Source organism: Curcuma longa, unplaced genomic scaffold, assembly GCF_044706935.1.
Source record: "Curcuma longa cultivar G26 ecotype Majalengka, Jawa Barat unplaced genomic scaffold, ITB_CL_G26_1.1 contig_21037, whole genome shotgun sequence".
NCBI classification, from domain to species: domain Eukaryota; kingdom Viridiplantae; phylum Streptophyta; class Magnoliopsida; order Zingiberales; family Zingiberaceae; genus Curcuma; species Curcuma longa.
In genome coordinates this window covers 61375-85584 of record NW_027431543.1, presented here as the reverse complement: position 1 = coordinate 85584, position 24210 = coordinate 61375, and the positions used below count along the sequence as shown (strand labels likewise).

At 34.5% G+C, this 24210-nt stretch overlaps 1 protein-coding gene and 1 pseudogene across 1 annotated transcript; one reads left to right on the top strand and one right to left on the bottom strand.

Moving 5' to 3' along the window:
• The first annotated feature begins 5179 nt into the window (after nt 1–5179).
• LOC141817564 (uncharacterized) lies at nt 5180–23185 on the top strand. Its single transcript, XM_074705204.1, is given in 25 exon segments — nt 5180–5359; nt 6965–7101; nt 7206–7290; nt 7500–7553; nt 7982–8073; nt 8163–8266; nt 8788–8854; nt 9117–9519; nt 11613–11927; nt 12048–12251; nt 12341–12433; nt 12527–12544; nt 12546–12591; nt 13834–13946; nt 20139–20385; nt 20532–20665; nt 20743–20867; nt 21035–21158; nt 21244–21302; nt 21721–21814; nt 21886–22072; nt 22156–22254; nt 22387–22505; nt 22648–22707; nt 22928–23185. Coding segments are annotated over 25 exon segments (3123 nt in total). The 5' UTR covers nt 5180–5317; the 3' UTR covers nt 23030–23185.
• LOC141817570 (uncharacterized) lies at nt 17577–18436 on the bottom strand (annotated as a pseudogene).
• Nucleotides 23186–24210: the final 1025 nt, after the last annotated feature.

The window sequence follows — 24210 nt, the reverse complement described above, 5'->3', positions numbered from 1 at the left end:
AGATTTACATTCTTTGATATTATTCACTGGTCGACCCATTTCTGTTATGTATAGAAATGATTGTGAATATTGAATATGGAACATGCTCTTGACATATAGTCAAATGAGGGATTAGAGATGTTCATATCAATGTAAATTGAGATTATTTAATCTGGGTAAATAGCAAGACATGAATATCTCCAAATTAATGGTTGTGTGCCACTGGGAGATTAAATGTCACCTTTTGGATAGCGGCTATGTGCCACCAAGAGATAGACTATGTGTCATTATGAGACTGAGTGTCATCATGTGAGCAGCTAAGTTAAGTGTAACAGCTTTCTTAGCGATAATTGCTCAGTGTGCTTGCTGTCGCACGAACCATTTTCCCTGAAGTATGAATTGGATGCTCTTACTAGTCTTGGTGACTGAATGATCTTTGTGATCAATTACCTTTGGGGATTGACTTGGACGAGTGGGAGATGTTGAACGTTCAGAGCGTTCAGCAGATGAAGGGGCGTCGCCCCTTCATCTCTGAAACTGAAGGAGACGAAGGGGGTCGTCGCCGACTTCATCTCTGAAACTGAAGGAGACGAAGGGGCAAATCCACCCCTTCGTCCTCCTATTCTCTGCTATATAATGGGTACGAGAACCTACCTGTGGAGCAGAGGTTGTGGCGTCCAAGTCGAAGCAAACAGTGAGGGCATCTGAGGGATTTGGTTGGTGGAGAAACCAGAGAAGCTTTCCGGTTGTGATCGCTCCTCCGAAGCAAGTAATCCCAGCGAGGGCACGCTACAAGACTCCACGGATATGGAGGGAGGTTCATGCAAGTACACAGACGTTAGACGCATAGCGGGATCGACCCCAAGTCATCACCTTTTGGAATCGACTTTTGACCATTACACCAACAATACCATATACCTGTTGGGTCAAAAAGGATGTCCGTATCTCCACAATGACATGATATTGTCCACTTTGGGCCTAAGCCCTCATGGCTTTATTCTTGGGCTTTCCCCAAAAGGCCTCATGCCAATGGAGATACTTTCCATCTTTTTAACCCCATGATCTTTTCCATGTGCTTTAGATGTGAGACTATGTTTGCACCCTTGCAACCCAACAATCCCCCCCTCAAACAAAGGACCACAGGCCCCCCCTGAATCCTCGACCCACCAGGACTTTTTCACCTAGCCGCAACTAGGACTTTTTGCCCCTCGATCCACCCGACCTACTAGGACTTTCACCTAGCCGCAACTAGGACTTTTTGCCCCTCGGTCCACCCGACCTACTAGGACTTTCACCTGGTGTCTGGTCCTCTTGATTCAGACACGGGAGCACCCACTTCCTTTGTTTTAAGGTTCAAAGCACATGGTTAGATCTGGATCATGGCTCATCCGGCGGTTAGTCCAGCGAAGAGCGGTCTCGCTCTGATACCACTTGTTGGGTCCAAAAGGATGTCCGTATCTCCACAATGGCATGATATTATCCACTTTGGGCCTAAGCCCTCATGACTTTGTTCTTGGGCTCTCCCCAAAAGGCCTCATGCCAATGGAGATACTTTCTATCCTTTTAACCCCATGATCTTTTCCATGTGCTTTAGATGTGGGACTATGTTTGCACCCTTACAACCCAACAATACCTACCGTCTGTGCTATATATGCCCTGGGGGTAAAAAAAAAAGCATCCAAGGTGATATGTGATGAATCATCATCCAAGTCTTCAAAGGAGAAGGAGTTGTGCAAGGTCAAAAAGCACATAACATTCATGATGATTGATGATGGAGTAGAGAGCTCAAGTGGCGGTGAAGAAAAAGGATCAAGTTGTAAGAGAAATCTTCATCAAGTGATGATGAGATAATTTCTCTTGAAATAGATAAATTATATGAAACTATTACATGTTTAACTAACTCATTATCTAGGTCAAAGAATATAGACAAGTTTCTCCAAAAATAGCTTAAGGCTCTAAAGGAGGAGACAATTTAAACCTTCACTTGCAAAGTTCAAAAGCAAATCTTGAGGAAGAGAATGCCTCCCGAAAGTTGTAAGTGAAAGAGTTGAAAACGTACTTAGAGCAGTTTAGTCAGGCTCCAAGTATTGGGCATGATACTTGGGGATCAACAAGTCTATAGCAAGGTAGACATTAGCTATAAGCCAAAGTAAAAAGGGTATCTTATATTTTTCTTATTTGTTGAAACACCTCCTTCATGCCAAAAACCACCACTAGTGATGTGTCCAAATCTAGAATAGTGAAGTCTTGGGCTAGGCAATACTTGCTTAACTCTACTAGATCCAATACATTTTGCGTACCAAAAGATTTAATCTTTTGTGTTTGATAGTACAAGTGAGGGATGAGCACTTTGATGAATGAAAATTGGGTAACAGATGCTCAAGACACATAACTGGGAATGTTGGAAAATTTACCGCCCTCAAGTAACAAAGGGACAAAATATCTTTTGGAAATAATGTGGAGCTTAAGGTAATTGGGTTAGATGACATATAACTCTCGTCTAATTTTATCATAGATAAAATTCTATTAGTTAAGGATATGAGATTTAACCCTTTGAATATAAGTTAATTATGTGATAATCGGGCACAAAATTGAGTTTCACTCAATTAAATGCTTGGTGAAACATAATGAGTTCAATGCAAGACATCGAAAGGACAATATTTATTTTATTAATCTTTCTTGTGTTACTAATAAATAAATCCCTAATCTCTATACTAAGTATTTCATGTAAAAGAAGAGAAAAATATGATTGTGGCATAGGAGGTTGACACACACCAACATGAGGCAAATTATCAAGATTACCAAGAGGGACTTGGTGAAGGGCTTGCCAAAGATAACTGACAACAAGGACAAGCTATGTGATGTATATAAAAAAGGCAAAACAAATCAAACATACTCATAAAAGTAAATAATCTATTGTTAATACTTCTTGACATTTAGAATTATTGCACATAAATTTATTTGATAGTCATGAAATTCTTTCACTTAGTGGTAATAAATATTGTTAATTAGTAGTTCTAGATGATTATACTATATTTACTTGAGGTGAGTTTTACAAAACATAAGGATGAATCATTAAAAAATTTAGTTACTTTTGTAAAAGAGCAAAAATAAGAAAAAAAATCAAAGTCAATTAGATCTGGAGTGATCACAAAGGTGAATTTGAGAATTTCAAATTTGAAATCTTTTGCAAAGAAAATAGATATGCATAAATTTTCTTGTCCTAGAATACCTTAATAAAACAATGTCGTGGAAAAGAAAAAAAATCTTACCCTCTAAGAAGTAACTAGGTCAATGTTCAATGAGTATTTCTTGCCTAGTTAATTTTGGGCTAAGGCAATTAGTGTTGTATGTCATATGCAAAATTCGTCTCAGAATCTCCAAGAGCGGACCTCTTCTAATATTCATGATTTTTTTTTTGAGGTTGCAATCGGGCTGAAATTCGTCTATCAATCGATTGATTTTACTCACCAATCAATTAAAATCAGCTCTAGACAATTAGAAGCTCGACTATAATTACTTTAATGATCCAAGTTTTACCTAAGTTAAAATCTACCCTCTCTCAAAGATATGTCTTTCAACTCTTACAATTCTTATACTAGAGCTTCCCTTCCACAACTTACTTCATCACCAAGCCAACCAATTTGGCCACACACCAAGTCATGCTCCATGAGTTTCTCTAACACCACCTTAATGCTTTTCATACTATAGTATGTCGGTTATCACATGTAATCTTTTGAGTGCACTGCTTTCGTCCATCATCAACATTCCACTTTATTGAGTCACGAGCTCTTCAAGTTCTATGTGTGTCCTATCAAGCTCCCTACATAATTTAACACACATATTAAATATCAATATAAGATCAAACTTAAACTATTTGCATAAATATCAAAATTAAAAGTTGAAGGGACCACTTAAGGCATAATTGCATCAACATGGTAAGGAGAGTATAAGAGGTTTCTTTACCTCCATAAAATGTTCTAGACAATTTGATGTATCCAATCTTACAATAGGATCTATATCCTATTAGTTGATTGTATTTTGGAGGTCTAAAAATTCTAGAATACTTCACAATTTTTTTTTAATAGAAATTAATATTTTTTTTAAAAAAAATACTTCCTATCCTTTTCATCATAGAACCTCTTTCTTTTTTTTTAAGAAGAGAAAAAACATTCTCAATTTTCCTTGGATAAGAAGCCATAATATAATCACTTGGGTGAAAGGGAGCATGAGTAGTGACTACTTGGTCAACAAGGAAGAAAGCAAAGCATGACCGAGAGGAAGTGAGAAAACAACACTGAGTGGCAGGGACAATTCAGAAATTAAAGGTGGACTGTGCTGATTTTAGGTATGAAAAGGATGAGTTAAACATCAAAATACAAATAAAGAAAGAACCCATTAATTTTTCTTTGATACTAAATTATAAATTTGTATCTAATTTTTTTAAAGTTAGATTAAAGTCCAAAATAATCAAATTTTATGTAATTTTTTAAAAATTAAATTAAAGTTCAATTATGTATTCATCAACAAATAAAAATTAAATTAAAGTCCAATTATGTATTCATCAACCTATGCGCTAGCCATCTGCGTATCAATTCTTTCTAAAATATTTATTAATGGTAAATTATTATAAGATTAACAGGGCTGGACTACAGCCCAGGATAACCCCTACTTAAATCCGTCTTTGCTGAGTGGGATTGTCCTTAGAGTCTACACAACCATCTACTTCATCATATTAATCAGTAAATTAAAATAGTAAAATATTTTTAAAATGAGTTTCAATTTTTAAATGAAACTACGAAAGAATTCTTCATGAAAATAATTTTTTTTTGAAACGTATCGTAGAAACATAATTTCACAGAACAATTTTTTAATAGTTTCCAACAAATTACCAATATGCCCTTATGATCTTATTTTGTTTTATATATTTCTTTTTCTATTTTTATGGCCTCGGTCGTGACGGACACGAATCCGTTTCGTGACGGAAAACGCCGTTATGTTCTCCTGCGCGTCGGCCTTTGTATTGGCTCACACAGCACTCCGGTGTCCAACCCCGAGCATCTGATCGAAACAACGTACCGGCTCTCATACACCGCATGCGACACCGACACGTGCCGGTCCACTTGTCACTCCCACTCGTTATTTTAATGGACTCGTAACTGATCCAAACTCCCATCTCTCCTGTCGTACCCTTTCGGCCTTTCCCACCTTTCCGATCGCCTCGTCCGCCGAGAAGCCCTCCATTGACATCGATCGATCTCTGCTTTCCTCATCGGATAGCGATAAGGAACCCTTGTTTCTCTCTGCGGAGGAGGAGGGACGACGAGCTCATTCGACCATGTTCGTGAGGAAGCTCGTGGAGAAGGCCACCAGAAAGCAGGTAATTACCCTTTCCTCAGTCTGGAACTCTTCTTCTGCTTCTTCTTCTTCTTCCGATCTGCTTTCCCTCTTCTTTTCCATTTTACGGGTTAATTTCGTGGTTTCGGATTTCAAATTTGTCATCTCTCAACTCGATTCGGCGAGGGTTTGGGCTTCCGGTCGAGTAAAAATTAAATCGTTTTCATCGAAAACGCCGCGCGCGCAGCGACGACGCGGAAGCCATCCATGTGGGCCTCACTGATTCCGAGGTTGTTTGTTTTGTTCTTAGTGTGCATAAGAACAATCCGCCATTAGGTTAATGATTTGTGAATTTGGAGGAGGCGGGCGGTTCTTCGATCGCTGGTAGTAGGATCCGTATTTTATTGGAAAGTAACAAGTTTTGGTCCGTAGTTATGCCTGTAATTAAAACCCTGCCATTGCGGAAGGGGAGAGAGCTCCAGGTGGATCACCGAAATCGCCGACCAAGTATTTTAATTAAGCGACGTATCGGTCAAGATATGGTCAATTTAATTACTGCTAGAAGAAAACATTATTTGATGGGGCCCACTAGAGTTCATAGGACCCATCCCCCTGCGAACATGGAGAAGAATATAACCTCTTGGAAGTTGGAATGATGAAACCTGACGTGGACGGTAGGGTATGATATACGAGTGCATTTAAGTGTGTCATTAGTTAATTCTGTGAATCAATAATTCAAATTTAATTTAATATTTTATTATTTTTTAAAAATTAATCGTCAATAAATTGAACTATCTCATATATTAATTAATAGTTTTCTTTTGACTTAATTTTTTTTCAAATAATGGATGATGTTATTTTTAAGGGTGTAGTAAAATTAAAAAATATATATTTTTTTAAAAAATGGTGAGACGTTTTAGAAATTCTTTTGATATTTTGAATTGAATGATTTAGTTTGAGATAATTTGATTAATTACCCGTAAAACTAAAGACTATAAGAAAAGGTAGAAGGAATGTTGCATGGATGAATACAAAAAATTACTTAAATTAGTAAATTAAATTATGATTAGTTATTTACATTTTTATTTTTAAATTGCTTTGAAATTAATTTTAAAGTAAATTTGAAATGATATTTAAAATTTTAGGATTCTATAAAATTGAATCCACTTTACATGTTATATTATCATATATTTTAAATATAACATTTAAAAAAAAATATTTTTTACAATTTTATAATTAATAAACCATTAGAAAAATATAAAATGATTTGATTGTTGATTTAATTTAAATTTTCTTAAAACATAGCCATTGATAATAAAACTATCTTTGTATTTTCGAAAAATAGTAATCCAAATCTAATAGTGTGAAAATATTAAATTATAAGAAAAAATTTTCTGCCATTTTAATTTGGTAAATAATTACTATAATTTATTATTCTACATAAATTAGATCATCAAAATTCTACTTATCATTAAATTATGATAAAATTAATTTTATAAAATTTAAAAAATATGAAATAAGAATAGTATAAACAGTTTGTAATTCTAATTATTAATTAATCAAAAACAGGATTATGGTAATGATAATTTACCATGCGTGTGTTGATTTGATTATATTAATTATTCAGTAAATTCTTGCTAATTAGCAGCATAACGTGGGAGAGAGCATCAATGGCCTCAAAGCTGAAGATGTGAAGCCGCGCACGAATTTCCACTATGGCATCCCGCCGGATTCCACCATGCTCGCCTATGACCCCGTTCAACGCATACTGGCTATCTCCACTAGGTGACGAAGAGGAGTCTCTCTCTTCTCTCGGCGTCCACCTACAATTGTTTTTGCTCGCAGCACCTCTTCTTGCTTACTCTGTTGTTGCTTTCTGATGTTTGTAGGAATGGAGTCATCAAGTTGTTCGGCAAAGACAACACTCAAGCTCTGCTCCAGTCGGAGGCCGCCGTCCCCTCCAAGTTCTTGCAGGTTCTCGTTCACTATTAATCCCGCTCCCTGCTCTCGTTCTTAAGTTGCATTTTGTCATAACATGAAACATTATATTCTCAGTTTATCCTGGTTGTTACCTTGTCATATGCCTTCTCGCTTCTGCATTTGTAATTTTTTCAGTCGTCCTGTTATTGCATTCTTTATTCTTTGGTATGAATTATATTGATAATTCTTTGTATTTTTGGCAGTTTATGGAGAATCAAGGAGTCCTTTTTAATGTGACCTTTCAGAATCAAATAGAGGTAAGTGCTTGAAATGTTCTCAAGGACATTTTATTTTATTATTTGGCTGACCTGAATTCTGTGGGAGTTTTGAATATATCCTGAAAGAGAGGCTAATATGTAGAAATTTGGAGAAACAATTGACGAAATTGATTTCATAATAATAAGGAGTCCATATGCATGTCTTAGTAGTACATCTTTGTCATCATCACATCTCCCTTTTGACTTCAAGGTAGGGTAGAGATTGAAGCATGATTTTGCTTTTTTGGGTGAATACTATGTCTTCTATTTTCCTTTCATGTCCGTTTTGTGTTGATTAGCATGAATTTATTCACTTTCCCCCTTCTGATTCTTTAATTTCAAGTAAAATTATCTCTAGAATAAGTAGAATAGGTGCCAGGAATTGTAACTTGAAACACTCCATTGCCTTCTAAAAAGTTAACTATTAGGTGTGGAGCATTGACAAAAAACAAGTCTGCCATATTCACAAGTTCAATGAAGAAATTACATCCTTTGTTGTGGTGAAACAAAGTTCCTATATGTGAGTAGATATTATGTTAAATATTTTAATGTTAAAAGAGGTACTAGTTAATTCAGTTTCTGATGACATGTAATTTCCTGTTTAACTAGTTACATTGGCGACTGCCTTGGAAGCATCACTATTTTAACGCTTGATCATGCATCACAGAGTTTGGTTCAAATGCCATATAAAATTCCATTCTCAGAGACCCATGGTATGTGTCATGCCGTTTTCATTCTTTCCTTTACTGACCTTTCTTTTCTTGTTCTTTTAATTGTCCTATAAAGAACAATAATCACAATTAATAGTTTATATTTGACTAAATAATGAGAGTCCCATGGTATGATGTATCATGCCCTTTTCATTCTTTCCTTTACTGACCTTTCTCTTCTTGTTCTTTTAGTTGTCCCATAAAGAATGATAATCACAATTGGTAGTTTATATTTGGCTAAATAATGTATCTGTTACTGTAAACTGACAAACTATAGAAATGCCAAAATTGAGTATATTTTACTTAAAGTAAAAAATGAAAATCATTCCTGGAATTTGTCAGGTTATATAGGTTACTACAGTTGATCTAACAACAATGATTACACATCACTTCAGCAGCTTGATGTGATGTCAAACTCTGAGTCTCCATTATGTAGGTTGAACTAGAGAAGTTGCAGTTATGCATCTCCTTGTCTTTCACTAAAGTTTCTAATCACTCTCCTAACTTATATAAAATTATGTCAGGTGCCTCAGCAAACTCTGATACAACTGTTGTACTTGCGTCCCCACAGCCAATGGCTGAGAACAAGAGGTAAAATTCTACATTCTCTCTCTCTAACTAAATCTGTGAACCTTTGTTTCTATTGATTCAAAGCATACTACTTAGCTGCAGTGTATAAATGCATTTAAAGCATGATTCCAGTTTTTGTGTTTGAGAGGAACCAAAATCATTCTGTGATTTCAGACATTTCCTTTTAACATGTTGTAATATTCACCAATGAATTACATTCAATAGTAAGAGTTAAGATTGTCATTTTGGAGTCATATAACTTCTAGCATTAACTTCTGTGCAGGATTCTTATTATCTTTAGAGATGGACTCATTGCTCTATGGGGATTTCAAGAAAGTAAAGTTATATATGTTGTTGGTGGAAGCACACAATATTCATCACATGAGCCTAAGATAGTGGTATCAGCATCGTGGGCTTGTGACATTGGAAGTAAAGTTGTGGTTGGATATAGCAGTGGAGATATTTTTCTTTGGGGGATTCCTGTGATTTCAGACTGCAACAATGAAGCATCTAATAATCAAGACGACTTGCATGCTTCCCAAAATGTTCCTCTTCTTAAGCTCAATCTGGGGTATAAGATGGACAAGGTCCCAATAGTTTCTTTAAGGTGGTGTGCCCATGATGAAATGTCAGGCCGATTGTACATTAATGGTTTCAATGCTGCAGGTTCTTCTCATTCCTTTCAGGTAGAATGTTTCTGGTAATTAATATTCTAGAAACTAGTTTCCTGTTATTGAGAATTTTCACTGCAGGTTCATCTGCCTAGAATGAGTGAATATGGGGGAACATGTGAAAGAGGAAAAACACATCCAGAGAAAGATTTGTACTTATTCCCTTATTAACAACTTCAAATGAGGAAACTAAAGGTTCTTCCTTCGAGTCAATGTCAAAATAGTGACTAACAATACTGCATAAATATGTTAAATAACTAACCAATGTGTGGTTCAATATCAAGGAGTTGTTTCTGTCAATAGATAAAACTATAGAAACAATCCTTTTATGAATCTATAGTGTATTTATTGAACTTATTAGGAGAAATGAAAAGAAAATAGGTTTACGTACCTTTGGTAGTCCCCTCTTCTTATGTATATATATTCAATATTGTAACTTAATACCCTTGATCAAGTGATAATTAGTTTGTATATATTTTATTCTCTCTAGAATATAATTATAACTATGTGCTTGGCAACTGGATTATTACAGTATTGCCTCATAAGCTAGGTGGGGAGCATGCCTTGATTATTAGTTATTTGATTTAAATGTACTTACATGTTGTTGTAGTTATACCCTATAGTCATCTTTTAAAGGGCTCATCTAAAATGTCGTTGGAGGACTCTTCTGAATATTATTAGAGAATTTTTCTACAATTTAGATATCAAGAGGTTTATTTGGAAACAATTCTTTCATTTTAGCGACAAGTTTATTGATTGTAAGAGAACTAAGGTTTTCGAAAATTAACCTTTGGTTTTTACATGCTTATTAGGCAATCGTCTATTAAAATTCAGTGAAACATATCTTTTTATCCATTGTCTTTTTATTTCGTACCAATGTATAATGAGTTCTTCTCCGTCTTGGACTCTAATACTTTGGATGCATTGCCAATAATTTTTAGTAGGTCCATTGAATGTGGATTTAGTAAATCACACATGGTCAGTAGGGTGTAAATTATGATAGTCAAAGTAATTTTCAATGTTGTCTAACCAACTTTCAAATATAGGGGTATTTGTCTTCACACATGGTTTACAAAAATAATTAGATTCTTCTTTAGACATGGGACAATATGATTGTGATCTTATATAGCATGTCATTCCTAAATTTACAGTGTACGAAGAATAACCATTGTAGTTGTTAAGTTCACCGTTCACATAGGTTATGTTCTTAGAATCTAAATCTTGCATATATTTGGTGTGTTGTTTTCTCTCATCAAGTTAAATTAAATATCGAATACAATGCAAAAAAAAAAGATAAATGGTTAACATGCGAGTACAAGTAATTAAACTAATGATATTGTTTTTGATGGATGATGACTAAATAAATGATATTATTTTTTTTTATGGATGATAACTTAACTAGATAGAAAATATATTTTTTTTATGAATGATGATTAAATTAAATAGGACTAATTTTTTTATGGATGATAATTAAACTAAATAAGAAATATTTTTGTTATGAATAAGGTAATGAATGTATGAAATTGTGAGAAAAATCAAATAAATGTGAGCAATTTAAATTTATCAACTAAATAAATAAAAATCAATTTTTAGGAAGAGGAACTGCATTTATACCCACATTCATTGATGTTGAAGTCACCTGAGTTTTGAGCTGGACTAATAGAGGAAGAAAGTCAATTTGCTCTTTGTTGGATCAGGTCTCAAATTGCAAATGAATCGTGGATAGGGATGGAATCAATGTTAAATTATTTTCTTTTTTGTATTATTTGTTTTCTCGTTTGCATTACATGGATTGATGTCGCGAATGACTCTCATACCATGTCAGAAGTAATGGTTAAGTTTTTGCTACCTTAGGTAGTCCCCTTTATTTCTTTTTTATTTAATATCTAAACTATACTTTACATCCATGCAATTCAGTATTTACTATTTACATTTAGGCCCTTAGCTCCCTAAAACAACCATTGTAGGCTTGGTAATTTTCTTTTCATTTTTCCTAAGGCACTAAAATTTTCCTTTCTCCTTTAGTTAAATGCTTCATAAGCGAAATTCAAATTTCATAATATGTTAAACATCAATTAAGTTTTTCATTTGTTTCTCCAATGGTACAGGTCATAATTCTCAATAGCAGTTTTCAAAGTCGAACAATCAAGTTGATGCTTCCATTGAGTGAACCTTGCTTAGCCATGGAAACCATTTCATGCTTCAACAACCATAGAAAAAGCAAACAAACTACTCTTGTTCTCTTGCTAAGATCAGGCTCCTTGTGTCTCTATGATGATTCAGAGATAGAACATTATCTCTCACAATGTCAATCAAAATCATCACCAACTCTTCCTAAGCAGCTAACTGTAAAACTACCATATGGTGACTCAGCAATCAGTGCTGCACAACTCTATAAAGGTGCATCAAATCTTATTTATGAGGTAGGTTTTTATTTTTATTTTTTACTTTTTTTTTTCTAACAGTTCGTGTTGAATTCCATGTCTATTCAATACATCATTATATCTTTTTGTTAGCATTTCAATATCATATATGCTGTGTAGGACCAAGTATTCCTGGCCAACAAACACTACTCTTTATTCTCAATGAACATGAAGGAAAAAGATGGAAGTTTCCAGAGTTCTGCACATCTTAGTGGATTTTCAAAAGCAAAAAACCTCTTGATTACTGGACATGTTGATGGAACTGTTAACTTTTGGGATGCATCATGCCCTCTTCTGCTTCCTATATTTTCTATCAAACAGCAGGTTTTTTTAAAATTTAATTGAAACTGAATACGGATGCAAAACTAGTATCAACTATTTCAGCAAACTCTTCCTATTCATTTTCCTGTCAGCCTAGTGAAAATTGTGCAACTACTGCTCCAGTTACATCACTTCATTTTGATGCCTCTTCACGTGTCCTTGTATCTGGAGATCAAAGTGGATTGGTCAGCTACTTTTCATTGACACATATAAACTAAGTAGTTTGAGATAAGTATGTGAAATTATATGTTTATGCATTAAGCTTCTTGGTTTTTCAGATTCGCATTTTCTTCATCAAAAAAAGAGCATCCCACCTCAGAAAACATCTTTTCCTTTCTGCAAGGTAATCATACTTCGTATATTTAATTTTGGTTAAATTATAGGAACCCACTTGGAGTTTAAATTATACCCTCTCATGCTTTAGCACCTTTGCTAAATTGTCAAAAGTTTTTATGTGCAAACAAGAAATTTAAATACAAAAATCCTTCATTTTCATACTTGATTTTTTTTTAAAAAAATAGGTATCTTGTGAATTTTGAGAAAAATTTTGTTACTGATTTTTTACTTTATTTAATTTACATGCCCTATCAATTAAAGACTAAAGTGGTGATTCTGTAGTGAAGGGAATTACATGGAAGATCCCAAACTCCTAGCAGGTACATATAAGTTATAGCATGGAGAATATACTACCATCCCTAAAAAGGGGGAAAAAGTGAAAAAAAGGGTATCAGACTGAAAGTTAAGATCTTCTGGATTTACTATCATTAGTGTCTTCTTTGTGAGTAATGCTGTAATACTCTTTTATCTATGGGCTAGTTATATATTTGGATTTAGACAAACTTTTTTAGTGAATCCATACATTAACTTTCAATTTTGTTACAAATCTTTCTCTTGCAACTCAACAGATTGCATGACTTTTTGATGTCCTAATGCCACTTTGTACATTGATACAGTCAACACTTTAAACATAATATATTAGTAATTTCATTTAGACTAAAACTTTTTTAGTAATCCATACATTAATTTTCAATTGTTACAAATCTTTCTCTTGCAACTCAACAGATTGCATGACTTTTTGATGTCCTAATGCCACTTTGTACATTGATTCTGTCAACACTTTAAACATAATATATTAGTATTTCATTGATCGAGTAACTTGATTATAAATTGACCTAAATAAAGATGTATGGTCATTAGAAAAATGCAATGTGGTGTCTGTGATGTGATGCCATGTGGAACTAGCTTCAAACTAATGAAAAATTTGATTGCAACTTTATGGCTAGTTTTGTAACAAAATGAAAAGTACACATTGGATTTATTAAATGATTGTTTAGGTTAGATTTGCTAAAACTTCTTATGTTCATCCTAGATTTAGCAATTATCACTTCATCTTAATGATTTTAACTATATTACCAAAATGCATGTGCATCCTAACTGGTTGGGCTAGCATTTTGCTATGCATAAAACAAATATTGTTCTATGATGAACTGATTCTAAGCGCAATAGACGATTTATAATAATCGATCATTGGATTGTGGCAAAAAATATCCTTTCTTCTTTAAACATGTTTTTTATGGTAAATCAGCAAAACCAGGTGACAACTATACTGTTCAGTGTGTTAAACTCAAGGGAGCAATAACATCTATCAGTACTGATATGGAATTCAAACATCTTGCTGTTGGCACTGACAAAGGATATGTAAGTACTCTACAGATAATGGAATTAAAATTACTCGTTGATAGTTATTTTATATTTGAGTGTCCATAAGTTAATTTTCTTAGTTTCAGTTAATTCCTCACATTATTTTTGCCAAGTGTCACAAACATTTAGCCTGTGTTAGTTTCCAACTTTCTCCATCACTTGCAGTTGAAATCAATTGTACATAAAGATGGGATGCTCAAATTTCCATGGACTGTTGGTTTGAGTGGCTTATCAAATTATGATTTAGCGACCACTTGGTTATATTCTGCTTATTCTTTCTCAGTCCTATTTAGTGTAGGTTTACCCAACAATATTTAGCGAAAAAGCGATTTCATGTATAAAATCCCTGGGTTTTACCTAAAAGCTTACTCTTACCCTTTTGTATTTCAATGTAGTTGAAATTTAACATCACCATTTGACAACAAATTATGTAGTTTAAAATAAGGAAGAAAATTATGTAATCTTAGACAACAAATTATGTTTGACCTGCACTTTAATCAGACTCCCGTGTAGGTCAGACATATTCCTTTGTATCACAATTGATAAAATGGTTGGATGTCTCTTTCTTTGATGATCTTTCCTTTAAATAAGAATTCTTGTACAACCTATTTTAGACAAAAAAATATTTACAACAATTATACTAATTACTGTTAGTTTACTTAAGGTAAGAATATATACAACTAATATTACACATTACTGCTAATCTACAGCTAATACACTAATTATGGTAAATTAGATCTTGAAATCTCAGCCATAATTTCTACCATAATCTTATCAATTGACAGTCCACAACCTCTTCCATTGATATCCCCCCTTAAATTGATGCTCGATGAAAAGAAAGCATCAATTTGGTAACCAGAAAATGATGTTGTCGTGAGAGAGGTTTAGTAAATACGTCAGTAGTTTGTTGATCAATGGTGAGGCAGAGAAATGACATGGGCATCATATGCTTCACGAATAGAGTGACAATCTACTTCTATGCGCTTGGTGCGCTCGTGAAACACTGGTTAGCTGTAATTTGGATATTAGTATTGTCTGCATGAAGCGGAGTAGGTTCCATTTGAGGAAACCCAAGCTCACACAACAGGCCTCGAAGCCAAACAATCTCAGAACATGCAGAGGACATAGCACGATATTCAGATTCAGTGGAGGATTTCGACACCCGATCTTGCTTCTTGCTTTTCTAAAAGACAAGAGAGTTGCTCATGAACATGCACCAACCAGTAATGGAACGTTGAGTATCAGGACAACCAGCCCAATCAGCATCACTATATGCAACCAAGTGAATAGAAGAATCCACAGGAAAGAAAAGACCTCTAGTAGAAGTGTTTTGCAAATAGCGAACAATACGACGAGTAGCAGCCAAGTGAAGATGCCGAGGGGCCTGCATAAATTGACTAACTTGTTAGACAACAAAAGAAATGTCAGGCCGAGTAATAGTCAGATAATTCAAGCTCCCCACTAAACGTCTATATTCACTGAGTATCAACAGATCGACCATCTTGAAGACCAGCCAATGTAATTATCTTCTGAATGTATTGATGTTGATTTAAGAAAATACCAGCCGCTGTAAAGTTCACTTCAAGGATTAAAAAAATAGCGTAATGGACCTAGGTCCTTCATATAAAAAAAACTTTGAAGGCACTGTTGAAGCTGAGAAATCAATTCAAAGTTAGTCCCTGTAATAATGATATCATCAACATATACTAGGAGCAAAACAATTCCTTTAGAAGTCTTGCAAAGAAACAAAAAAGAATCATATTAACTCTGGACAAATGAGAAGCGAATAAGCGTGGATCAAAATTTATCGAACCAAGCACGCAAAGCTTGTTTTAAACCATAGAGTGATTTGTTTTTAGCTTACAAACATCAGAAGAGGGTGTAGAAAATAATCCTGGTGGTGGAGTCATATAAATTTCTTCCTTAAGATCCTCATGTAAAAAGGTATCCTTAACATCCATTTGTCGTAATGACCAACCCTTAGAAGTAGCAATAGCTAAAACAAGTCGTTCTATCATCATTTTTGCTACTGGTGCAAAAGTCTCCTCATAATCAATTCTATACTCGTCGATTTTCGAGTGCCACCAACCTTGTTTTGTATCGGTCAAGTGAGCTATCAAATCTTATCTTAATAAAATATACCCATTTACAACCAATGGGTTTGATACCAATGGGACAGGGAATAATATCCCATGCATGGTTTTCTAGAAGTTAGTAGCCTGAGAATAAGAGGTAGGAACTGTAATATCAGTTAAAATCGTAGAAAAATCATATCTATCAAGAGGACGATTGATGCAATTAGATCTTCGAGGAGCCACTGAAGTGGGCACTGGATCAGGGCCGGAAAGGATTTGCGATGATGGGGGTTGTCATCGCTAATAGACAAAACCAGGTTTAAAACGCTCAATGGAGGGAGATATATCATCAAAGTTAGGAAGAAGAATACCATTTGAAGGGAGATCTTGCTGCTAAAAATTGTACTCATGTTCAAAGAAAATCACATTTCTAAAAATACACAGTCGATTAATGTCAGCATCATAACACAGAAATCCTTTGTGAGTAGTGTTATATCCCATAAATACACACCTTATTGATTAAGCTATAAGCTTGTGGCGTTCATGTGAAGGTAAGTGAACAAAGCAAATACATCCAAAAGTGTGTAGCATATGAGAATCAGGCTGCATACCAAAAAGACGGAAGTAAGGAGAATCAAAATTCAATTGTTGAGAAGGTAGCTGATTAATCAGAAAAACTGCAGTCAACAAAGCTTTCACCCAAAATCTAGGTGGAACTGATGCCTCTAAGAGTAAAGTGCGAACTATATCCACAAGTGATGGTTCTTCCGTTCAGCCATCCCATTCTGTTGAGGGGTATAAGAGCATGATCATTGAGATATAATGCCTTTCTATTGTAAGAAAGCTTAGAAATCATGCGAGATATACTCGCCACTATTATTAGACCGTAAAACCTTAACGGAGGTGGAAAATTGAGTCTCAATATAAACCACAAAAATTATGAAAATAATTAACACTTCAGCTTTGGTACGTAGAAAATATATCCATGTGAAACGACTATAGTCATCAATGAATGTCACGAAATATTTGTATTGCACATGTGAAATGATAGGAGTAACACCCCAAACATCACTATGCATAATCTCAAAATATGAATGAGCACGAGTACCATAAGTAGGAAAATGTAACACTTTACTCTTTCCTAGTTTACAAATAGAGCAATCAAGAGATAAACTATTAGAAGAATATTGATTTTTGTTGCCAAGAAAATCATGCTTCATCAAATAAGACTCACATTATTTAAATGGCCCAAATATTTATGTTAAACGTCAGCCTTATTTTCAATAATAATAGAAGCCAAAGATAGAGTTATAGGAATAGTAAATTGCAATGGAAATAATCTGCCCACTTTAGGCCCCCTCGTGATCACCTCCCCTGACTTCTGATCATGTACAAGACAACCATGACAAGAGAAATTCACATCACAGTTATTATCTATCAACTGCCCAACAGAAATTAAACTAATAGACAATCTAGGAGAGACAAATACATGGCGAAAGGAAGGTCCAATATCACCAATGGTTGTAATTGGAAGATTACTACCATTGGCAATTTAAATATTTTGTTTACCAGTACACCTCTGAAGATTATACAACCAATCAAGTGATCCAGTCATATAATTTAATGCCCCAGAATCAACAAACCAAGGAGAAGAAACAATCTTACCTTGACCATGAAATCCAAGTGTAGAAAATGTTGTGATAATCATCTGTTGGACCATTTCTAGAGTAGCAAAAAACTGATTTGTACCACCAATTGTGGCTATAGAACTGATAGTGGTAGGGGCTGAGATAGCAGCCTGAAAAGCTTGACCTTGTCGATTTTTGGACGTGTAGGACATTGCTTGATAATGTATTCATTCTGTTTACAATAATTGCATAATTTCTTATCACAATTGCGGGCAATATGCTCGAACTCTTTGCAACTATAGCACTGCATTTGTCCCTTTCCTCAGTTCTTCCCTTGAGCAGCATAAGCAATATTAACAACCTCAAATATCTCCTTAGATAAACTTAGAACAGCTTGTGTAGCCAATCTTTGTTCTTCACGCAACAATTCTCCAAGACATATATCCAAGGAAGGGATAGGATTTCTATTCAATAATGCAGCTCGTGCAATTTCAAATTCTAGCCTCAGTTTCATCAAAAACTGATCGTGTCTACTATCTTCATGAATTGCTTGAAGGCTAGCTAAGACCTCTTTAGGTGCCTTTGAATAGATAAGATCAGAATATTTACTCCATAGATTAATTAATCCAAAATAATATTGCTCAGTAGGGAGATTACCTTGACTAAAGTTATCAATCTCTAGTTCTAGTTGAAATCGTCTTACAGTATTATCTTGAAGATATATGCGTTGCAGATAATCTCACATCTCCTTAGCTGTACTAAAGGAACGTAAATTGTTCACCATATGAGGGTCAATAGAACCTAAAATCCAAGAGATGATTCGAGCATCCTTTGCCTCCTATTGACTAAGTTATGTATCTTCTTTAGGAGCAAAAGCAGATCCGTCAATGTGATTCCAAAACTCCTTCCCTTACAGAAACATTCTGAACTGAAAATTCCCATGCTGTATAATTTTTTCCTATAAATTTGATAACCAAAGTCTCTATAGACATTCTTCCAAGAAAATTCTCAGTAGTCATTCATCCAAAAAAATGAAATCTCAAAGTCAAAGTTGTTGATCAGAAATTAATCAACCTAAAAATTGAAAGCAAATTAAAAAAATTTGTAGGACAGAAAGAAAAAAACTGACAGAGATTCAAAGATTTAGTTATGAATTCCAGAGGCAGACTCTGATACCATATCATAATTGATAAAATGGTTGAATGCCTCTTTCTTTGATGATCTTTCTTTTAAAAAGAATTCTTGTACAACCTATTTTAGACAAGAAAATATTTATAGCAATTATACTAATTACTGCTAGTCCACTTAAGGTAAGAATATATACAGCTAATATTACACATTACTGCTAATCTACAACTAATACACAAATTATGATAAATTAGATTTTGAAATCTCAGCCATAACTTCTGTCATAATCTTATCAATTGACAACCGACAATCTCTGCCATTAATACTTTGCACCACCTGTAATCTTAGAAACAACCTCCTAGCTTTTCCATTTACAAGGTCTTGAAAATGAAAAAGTTGTCAAAAGTAGTACAAGCTTATAAAAAAGCAAAGTTCTATTGGTGCAAAAGTAAGAGTAACTATGTTCATTGCCAAGTGAAACTGGACCAAAGTGAATGTAAGATTCCATATTATCCATGAATTTGCTTTAATCAAATTGGGCCAAGTCTATTCCCAAAATGAATATCCATTTAGGAGGAGGAGCCCCTTTTCTTTTTAAGAATGTCCATTATTTACAATTTATAGAGTTGAATTCTCTCCATAGAGTTGGCTTACACTGAACTTTGTTAGATTTCTCGTCTCTCATGTGTATTTATGTTATTCTACCATGGGAGATGAAGATTCCACTAGGTAGAGATGCATTGTAGAGGACGATGGGATCTAGTAAGCAGTGCTAGAATAGTCTCCAACCCCATCTAGTACTATTATAGAAATTTGTGATCCCAACAAAAGATAAACTATAGAGGATCTAGACAATTACACCTAAGTTTCTTGAGGAATCACAATTGGCAGAAAAAGGCAATCAAACTTAGGATTTTCCAAACATCGCAATTCTAATATGGATGACATAGTTATATTTAACATGACCATGTGCAATCATTGACTAAGCAAGCATTTCCTGTTTAATCTTTAAACCAGCCTTTGTGTGTTATTTACACAATCTTAGAAGACAAATACTATAAACTTAGATACTTTATGGTCGTAATTCAAAAAATAAATAAAATCGTAGTGCACCCAAAAATAATAATTGAAAGTGCATCAAGATTAGTTCCTGCCAAATATTAATAAAGGTCTTTCAATGGATCTCTTTTCTTTTCTAAGAATCCCTGAAACATTCGGGCATGTAATTTTCATCAATCTAACAAAAAGGTATGGAACAGAAAGCACTAAAGACAAGTTGCTGCTTTCCCCCCTCTTTTTCTTGCCAGATAATGCATTTTGTTTGTTTGATGAACTGTCTAACATGTTGTGTCTTCCAGGTATCAGTAATCCAGCTGGAAGAAACCACTGTTTTATATCAAAAGCAAATCTCCAGTCAACTAAATAGTGGTATTGCCTCTTTGCATTTTGGGAGTTCTGCCCAAAATGGCATAGTGAAGAAGATATTGTTGGTAGGGACGGAAGATTCATCCATTTTGCCTCTTGAAAAGGATTCAGGGAATCTGTTAATTGCTAAGCCACTGCAACCTAAAAAACCCTCTAAAGCTTTATTGCTTCATGTGTTGGGTATGCACTCTAAACAATAACTTAATATTGTTGTACCAGTGTTTCATCATGTTCTTTCTAAAGCAAATTTATGGTGAAGTCCATCGTGATGACTACTAATAGTCCAGTATCTCTTCAATCGTCTAATGAATTAGATGTATCAACAGATGGAGCTTCGACTACAGATTACCACGATGCAAGCAATGAGAGTTACTCGAAGGCATCAATGCAAAGGCAACCACTAGTATTACTTTGCTCTAGAGATGCCATACGTCTGTATGACTTAAATCGCACAGTTGAGGTAACAGTATAATTCGTTTTACTCTTCAGTTCCTTGAGTAAGAATGCTTGTTTAGTTCCTAACTCTTTGTAATTCAGGGGATTAAAGACTTATGTGTTAAGAAAAGACTGGATGGCATATGTTCCTATGCATCAATCATACATGGCCCTTCAATGGGGGTTGGGCTGGTGCTTATCTTTGCTTGTGGAAAGATGGAAATAAGGTGTTCATATTTTTGCAGTATCTATAACATTGCATAGAATCCAGTAAAACTTACTGTAACTTGAAGTGAAATTGCTATAGTGGTTGGCATTCAGTTAGGTCAATACGCTTCCCTTGAAAGTATCAAGTTAAAAGATATACCTGAAGTTTGAAATTTCTATATTTCAGGTCCCTTCCAGATTTAGCAATCTTAAATGAGATTAACCTGAAAGGCTTAATTTATGCAGCACCAAATTCACCTCCAAATGCTAATACTTTATTTTCCATTTCCTCTGAAGGAGAAGCTCTTCTGGTGAGTAAGACTGACTATTTAGTGCCGAGCTTTTACTTAATTGAAACTCTTCTAATAGTTTCTGAGGTTTGTGCATGTTGCCCAGATTGATAGGGATCAAGCAATGCTTTTTCTTTCAGTTTTGTCTCACAAGGAAGTTTACAGGTATAGTATTAGGCGAGTTGTCAAAATGCCTTTTATTAATCTCTTCCTCTCTTTCTGTAACTCTGTTGAAGTTAGTAAAGATGCTTAGTGTAGAGGATGTTGGAATTATTTCATAATCTAGAGGTTTATTGTTATCAGTAATATTACCATAGCTACGAACAAAGTGAAACTAGTTCAATAATTATTTTATTATTATTCTGTTGTCAGTGCTCTAGAAAATCATAACTTTACTGCTAGTGAATCCTTTTCCATGCGGTATTTCAAACCTTTCAGTACTGAGATAATTTGGAGCAATATGACGGCAGGAATCTTCTAAAACTAACATGTTTTACTACCATGGAAAGACCTCTTTCCAACTTTACTAGGTGTTTTATCTTTTCTCTTTTGAAGCCGACTAATTTTATTTAGTTGCTGCCAGACACTTGGAATGCATAACCAAGGTATACTCGGAAGATCCTGCTCCACAAGAAGAATTTTCTAGCCTGAAGAGCCCCCAAAAAGAGAAGAGAAAGGTAAAAGTAATAAAGTGGCTGTTAAGTTGTAATACTAATGAACACTCAGAATGAAGGATCCTGATCTCCAGGGAATACTTAACATGATCATCAAAGACATGAAAGGAAACAAGACAAAGCACAGCCATGAAAGTGATACTGATGGCTTCACTGCTACTGAAGAACTTTCAGCTATATTTTCAACTGCTAATTTTCCAGAATCTGATGGGACAAGGAATGTTTCTGCCGTAACTAAAGAAGACGTCGAGTTGGATATAGGTTGATGCCGTCATTTTTCTCCATTTTTTAAGTTGGGTCAGACTTTTATTGAAATACATTTTTTTTTTGTTTTATTTCTGAAGATGATATAGACCTAGAAGAGACTGAAGAAAAGCAGAAGGCTCCAAACATTGCTGTTTTGAGTAAACAGAAGTTAAGCAAGAAATTTCTCTCTCTCAAAGGTCATTAAATGGGTTACCTACTGTACTCAGCTTTATTTATTCTGGATTTATTTGAACATGATATTAAAAATTTTATATTTAAAATTGCCAAAATGGTTTGTAGTCTTGGACCACTGATTCATGGAATTGCAGGAAAGCTGAAATCAAGTATAGAGGAAAAGTTGAACTCACCAAAAGATAAATACGAGGAGGAAAAGGACATCAGTGCTGTTGATCGAGTCAAACAAAAGTATCGATATACAACTAATGATGTAAGTATAGTCAATATTCCAGATATATTTTTTTAATTTGGTCAATTTATCCATTTAGTGAACTATTTTCCTGTTCTTCCTTTTTTTCTCAAACTACAAAAGTCGTAAAACTACTATTTTCCTTTTTTGTGCTTTCTATCAGGAGGCAAGTACTGCAAAGGAAGCAGAAGGCAAGCTAAGGGAAAATGTCGCAAAGTTAAAGGTGTGATTTCCTTCTCTCAGACAATTTTGTTCTCTAGCAAACAGAAAAGAAAAAACTATTTAGAAGTACGATAATTCTTGTAAGAATACTCGAGCATGTTTCTTTCCACAAGGGGACCAATCACTAGCTCTCTATACTTTTTTTCCGATAAACCACAGAAGTGTTTCTCCTAATCGTTGAAAAGCATGAAAAGTTGTGAGTTCATGTGTCTCATTTTCAGGATATTGGATTGCGAACATCGATGATGCAAAACGGAGCAGAGAATTTTTCATCAATGGCAAAAGAACTGCTACAGTTGTCGCAGGGGAGAAAGAGCACGTGAAATGTTTTATATGTTTTTCTTCATTGATTGCTGATTTTATTTTTCTTTTTTTTTGGGTGTTCTATGAACATTTGATTATGCAATTTCCTTGTCTATGTGGTTTCAGGTATGTATTTTGGAACGACATGATAATAAATAAAAATAGTTTTGTTGTAAGATAAACGTTCAAGTTGTTGAAAGTGCCAAAATCTTGAGCTCGAAACCAATCTTTTCCTATTATGTAGATTATAAATTGCGTGCTTGTGTATTTTTCTTTAGAAGAAAGAAGGTAGGAGTTTTGACGTAATGATAAAATTATAACCATGTGACGAAGATCATGAATTCAAATCTCAAAAATTACATTTTGCAAAGTAAAATAAAATTACGTATAATAAATTCTTTCTTAAATTTTATCCTACCCTCATATAGTGTAGAAGTAAAGACAAAATACTTAATACTTGAACTCAAATGAGTTGCATCCGTAGGAGGGGAAAAGATTGACGTTGGGAAGGAAAAGGAGAAGGTAAAGGAAAATAGGGCACAAACTGTGCATAGTTAGCAAGCCAGTGTCCCACTCAATTCATCTGACTAATTAGTTCGTTTGACCTTGTCACTCATGATGACCTGTCATCGTTCCTAGTCCATTTATGTTATTTATCTATTTTTTGTTTTAAAATGATAATTTGTTAATAAATATTATATTTATTTAATAGTGGTAGAATAAAACTTTTCCTCTTTGAGTGTGGATTGAATAGAATAAGTAAATAATGTATCATTCAACCAACATCAAACTGTTAATGAAATACTAAAAAAACCCCTCGGCTTCTGATGGTGAAATATGAAGCGTGATAATCAAGCCATGAAGGTTAGGTTAGGGAGATCAAAAGCATATATTGTATCAAATTCTAGGAAACACTTTGCAAAACTAAATAGGAGAGGAGGCATAATTGATGTGAATAAAATTGCCTATTAATTATCATCTTAGATTTCTAGCTTCCTGATAGTTGCATGATAAGATAATTCCAATAATTACCTACATTTCTGCTACCACAATTACAACTGCCGCCTCCTATAATTCGGAGGGTTGCCATTCGGCTGCAGCTGCTGCAAGCAACTGAAAGCTTCCAAGCAAGCAAAACCCATCTGCATCATGATCATGTAAAAAAGCACAAACAGGATGAATAAAAAAGTTCACACAGGTA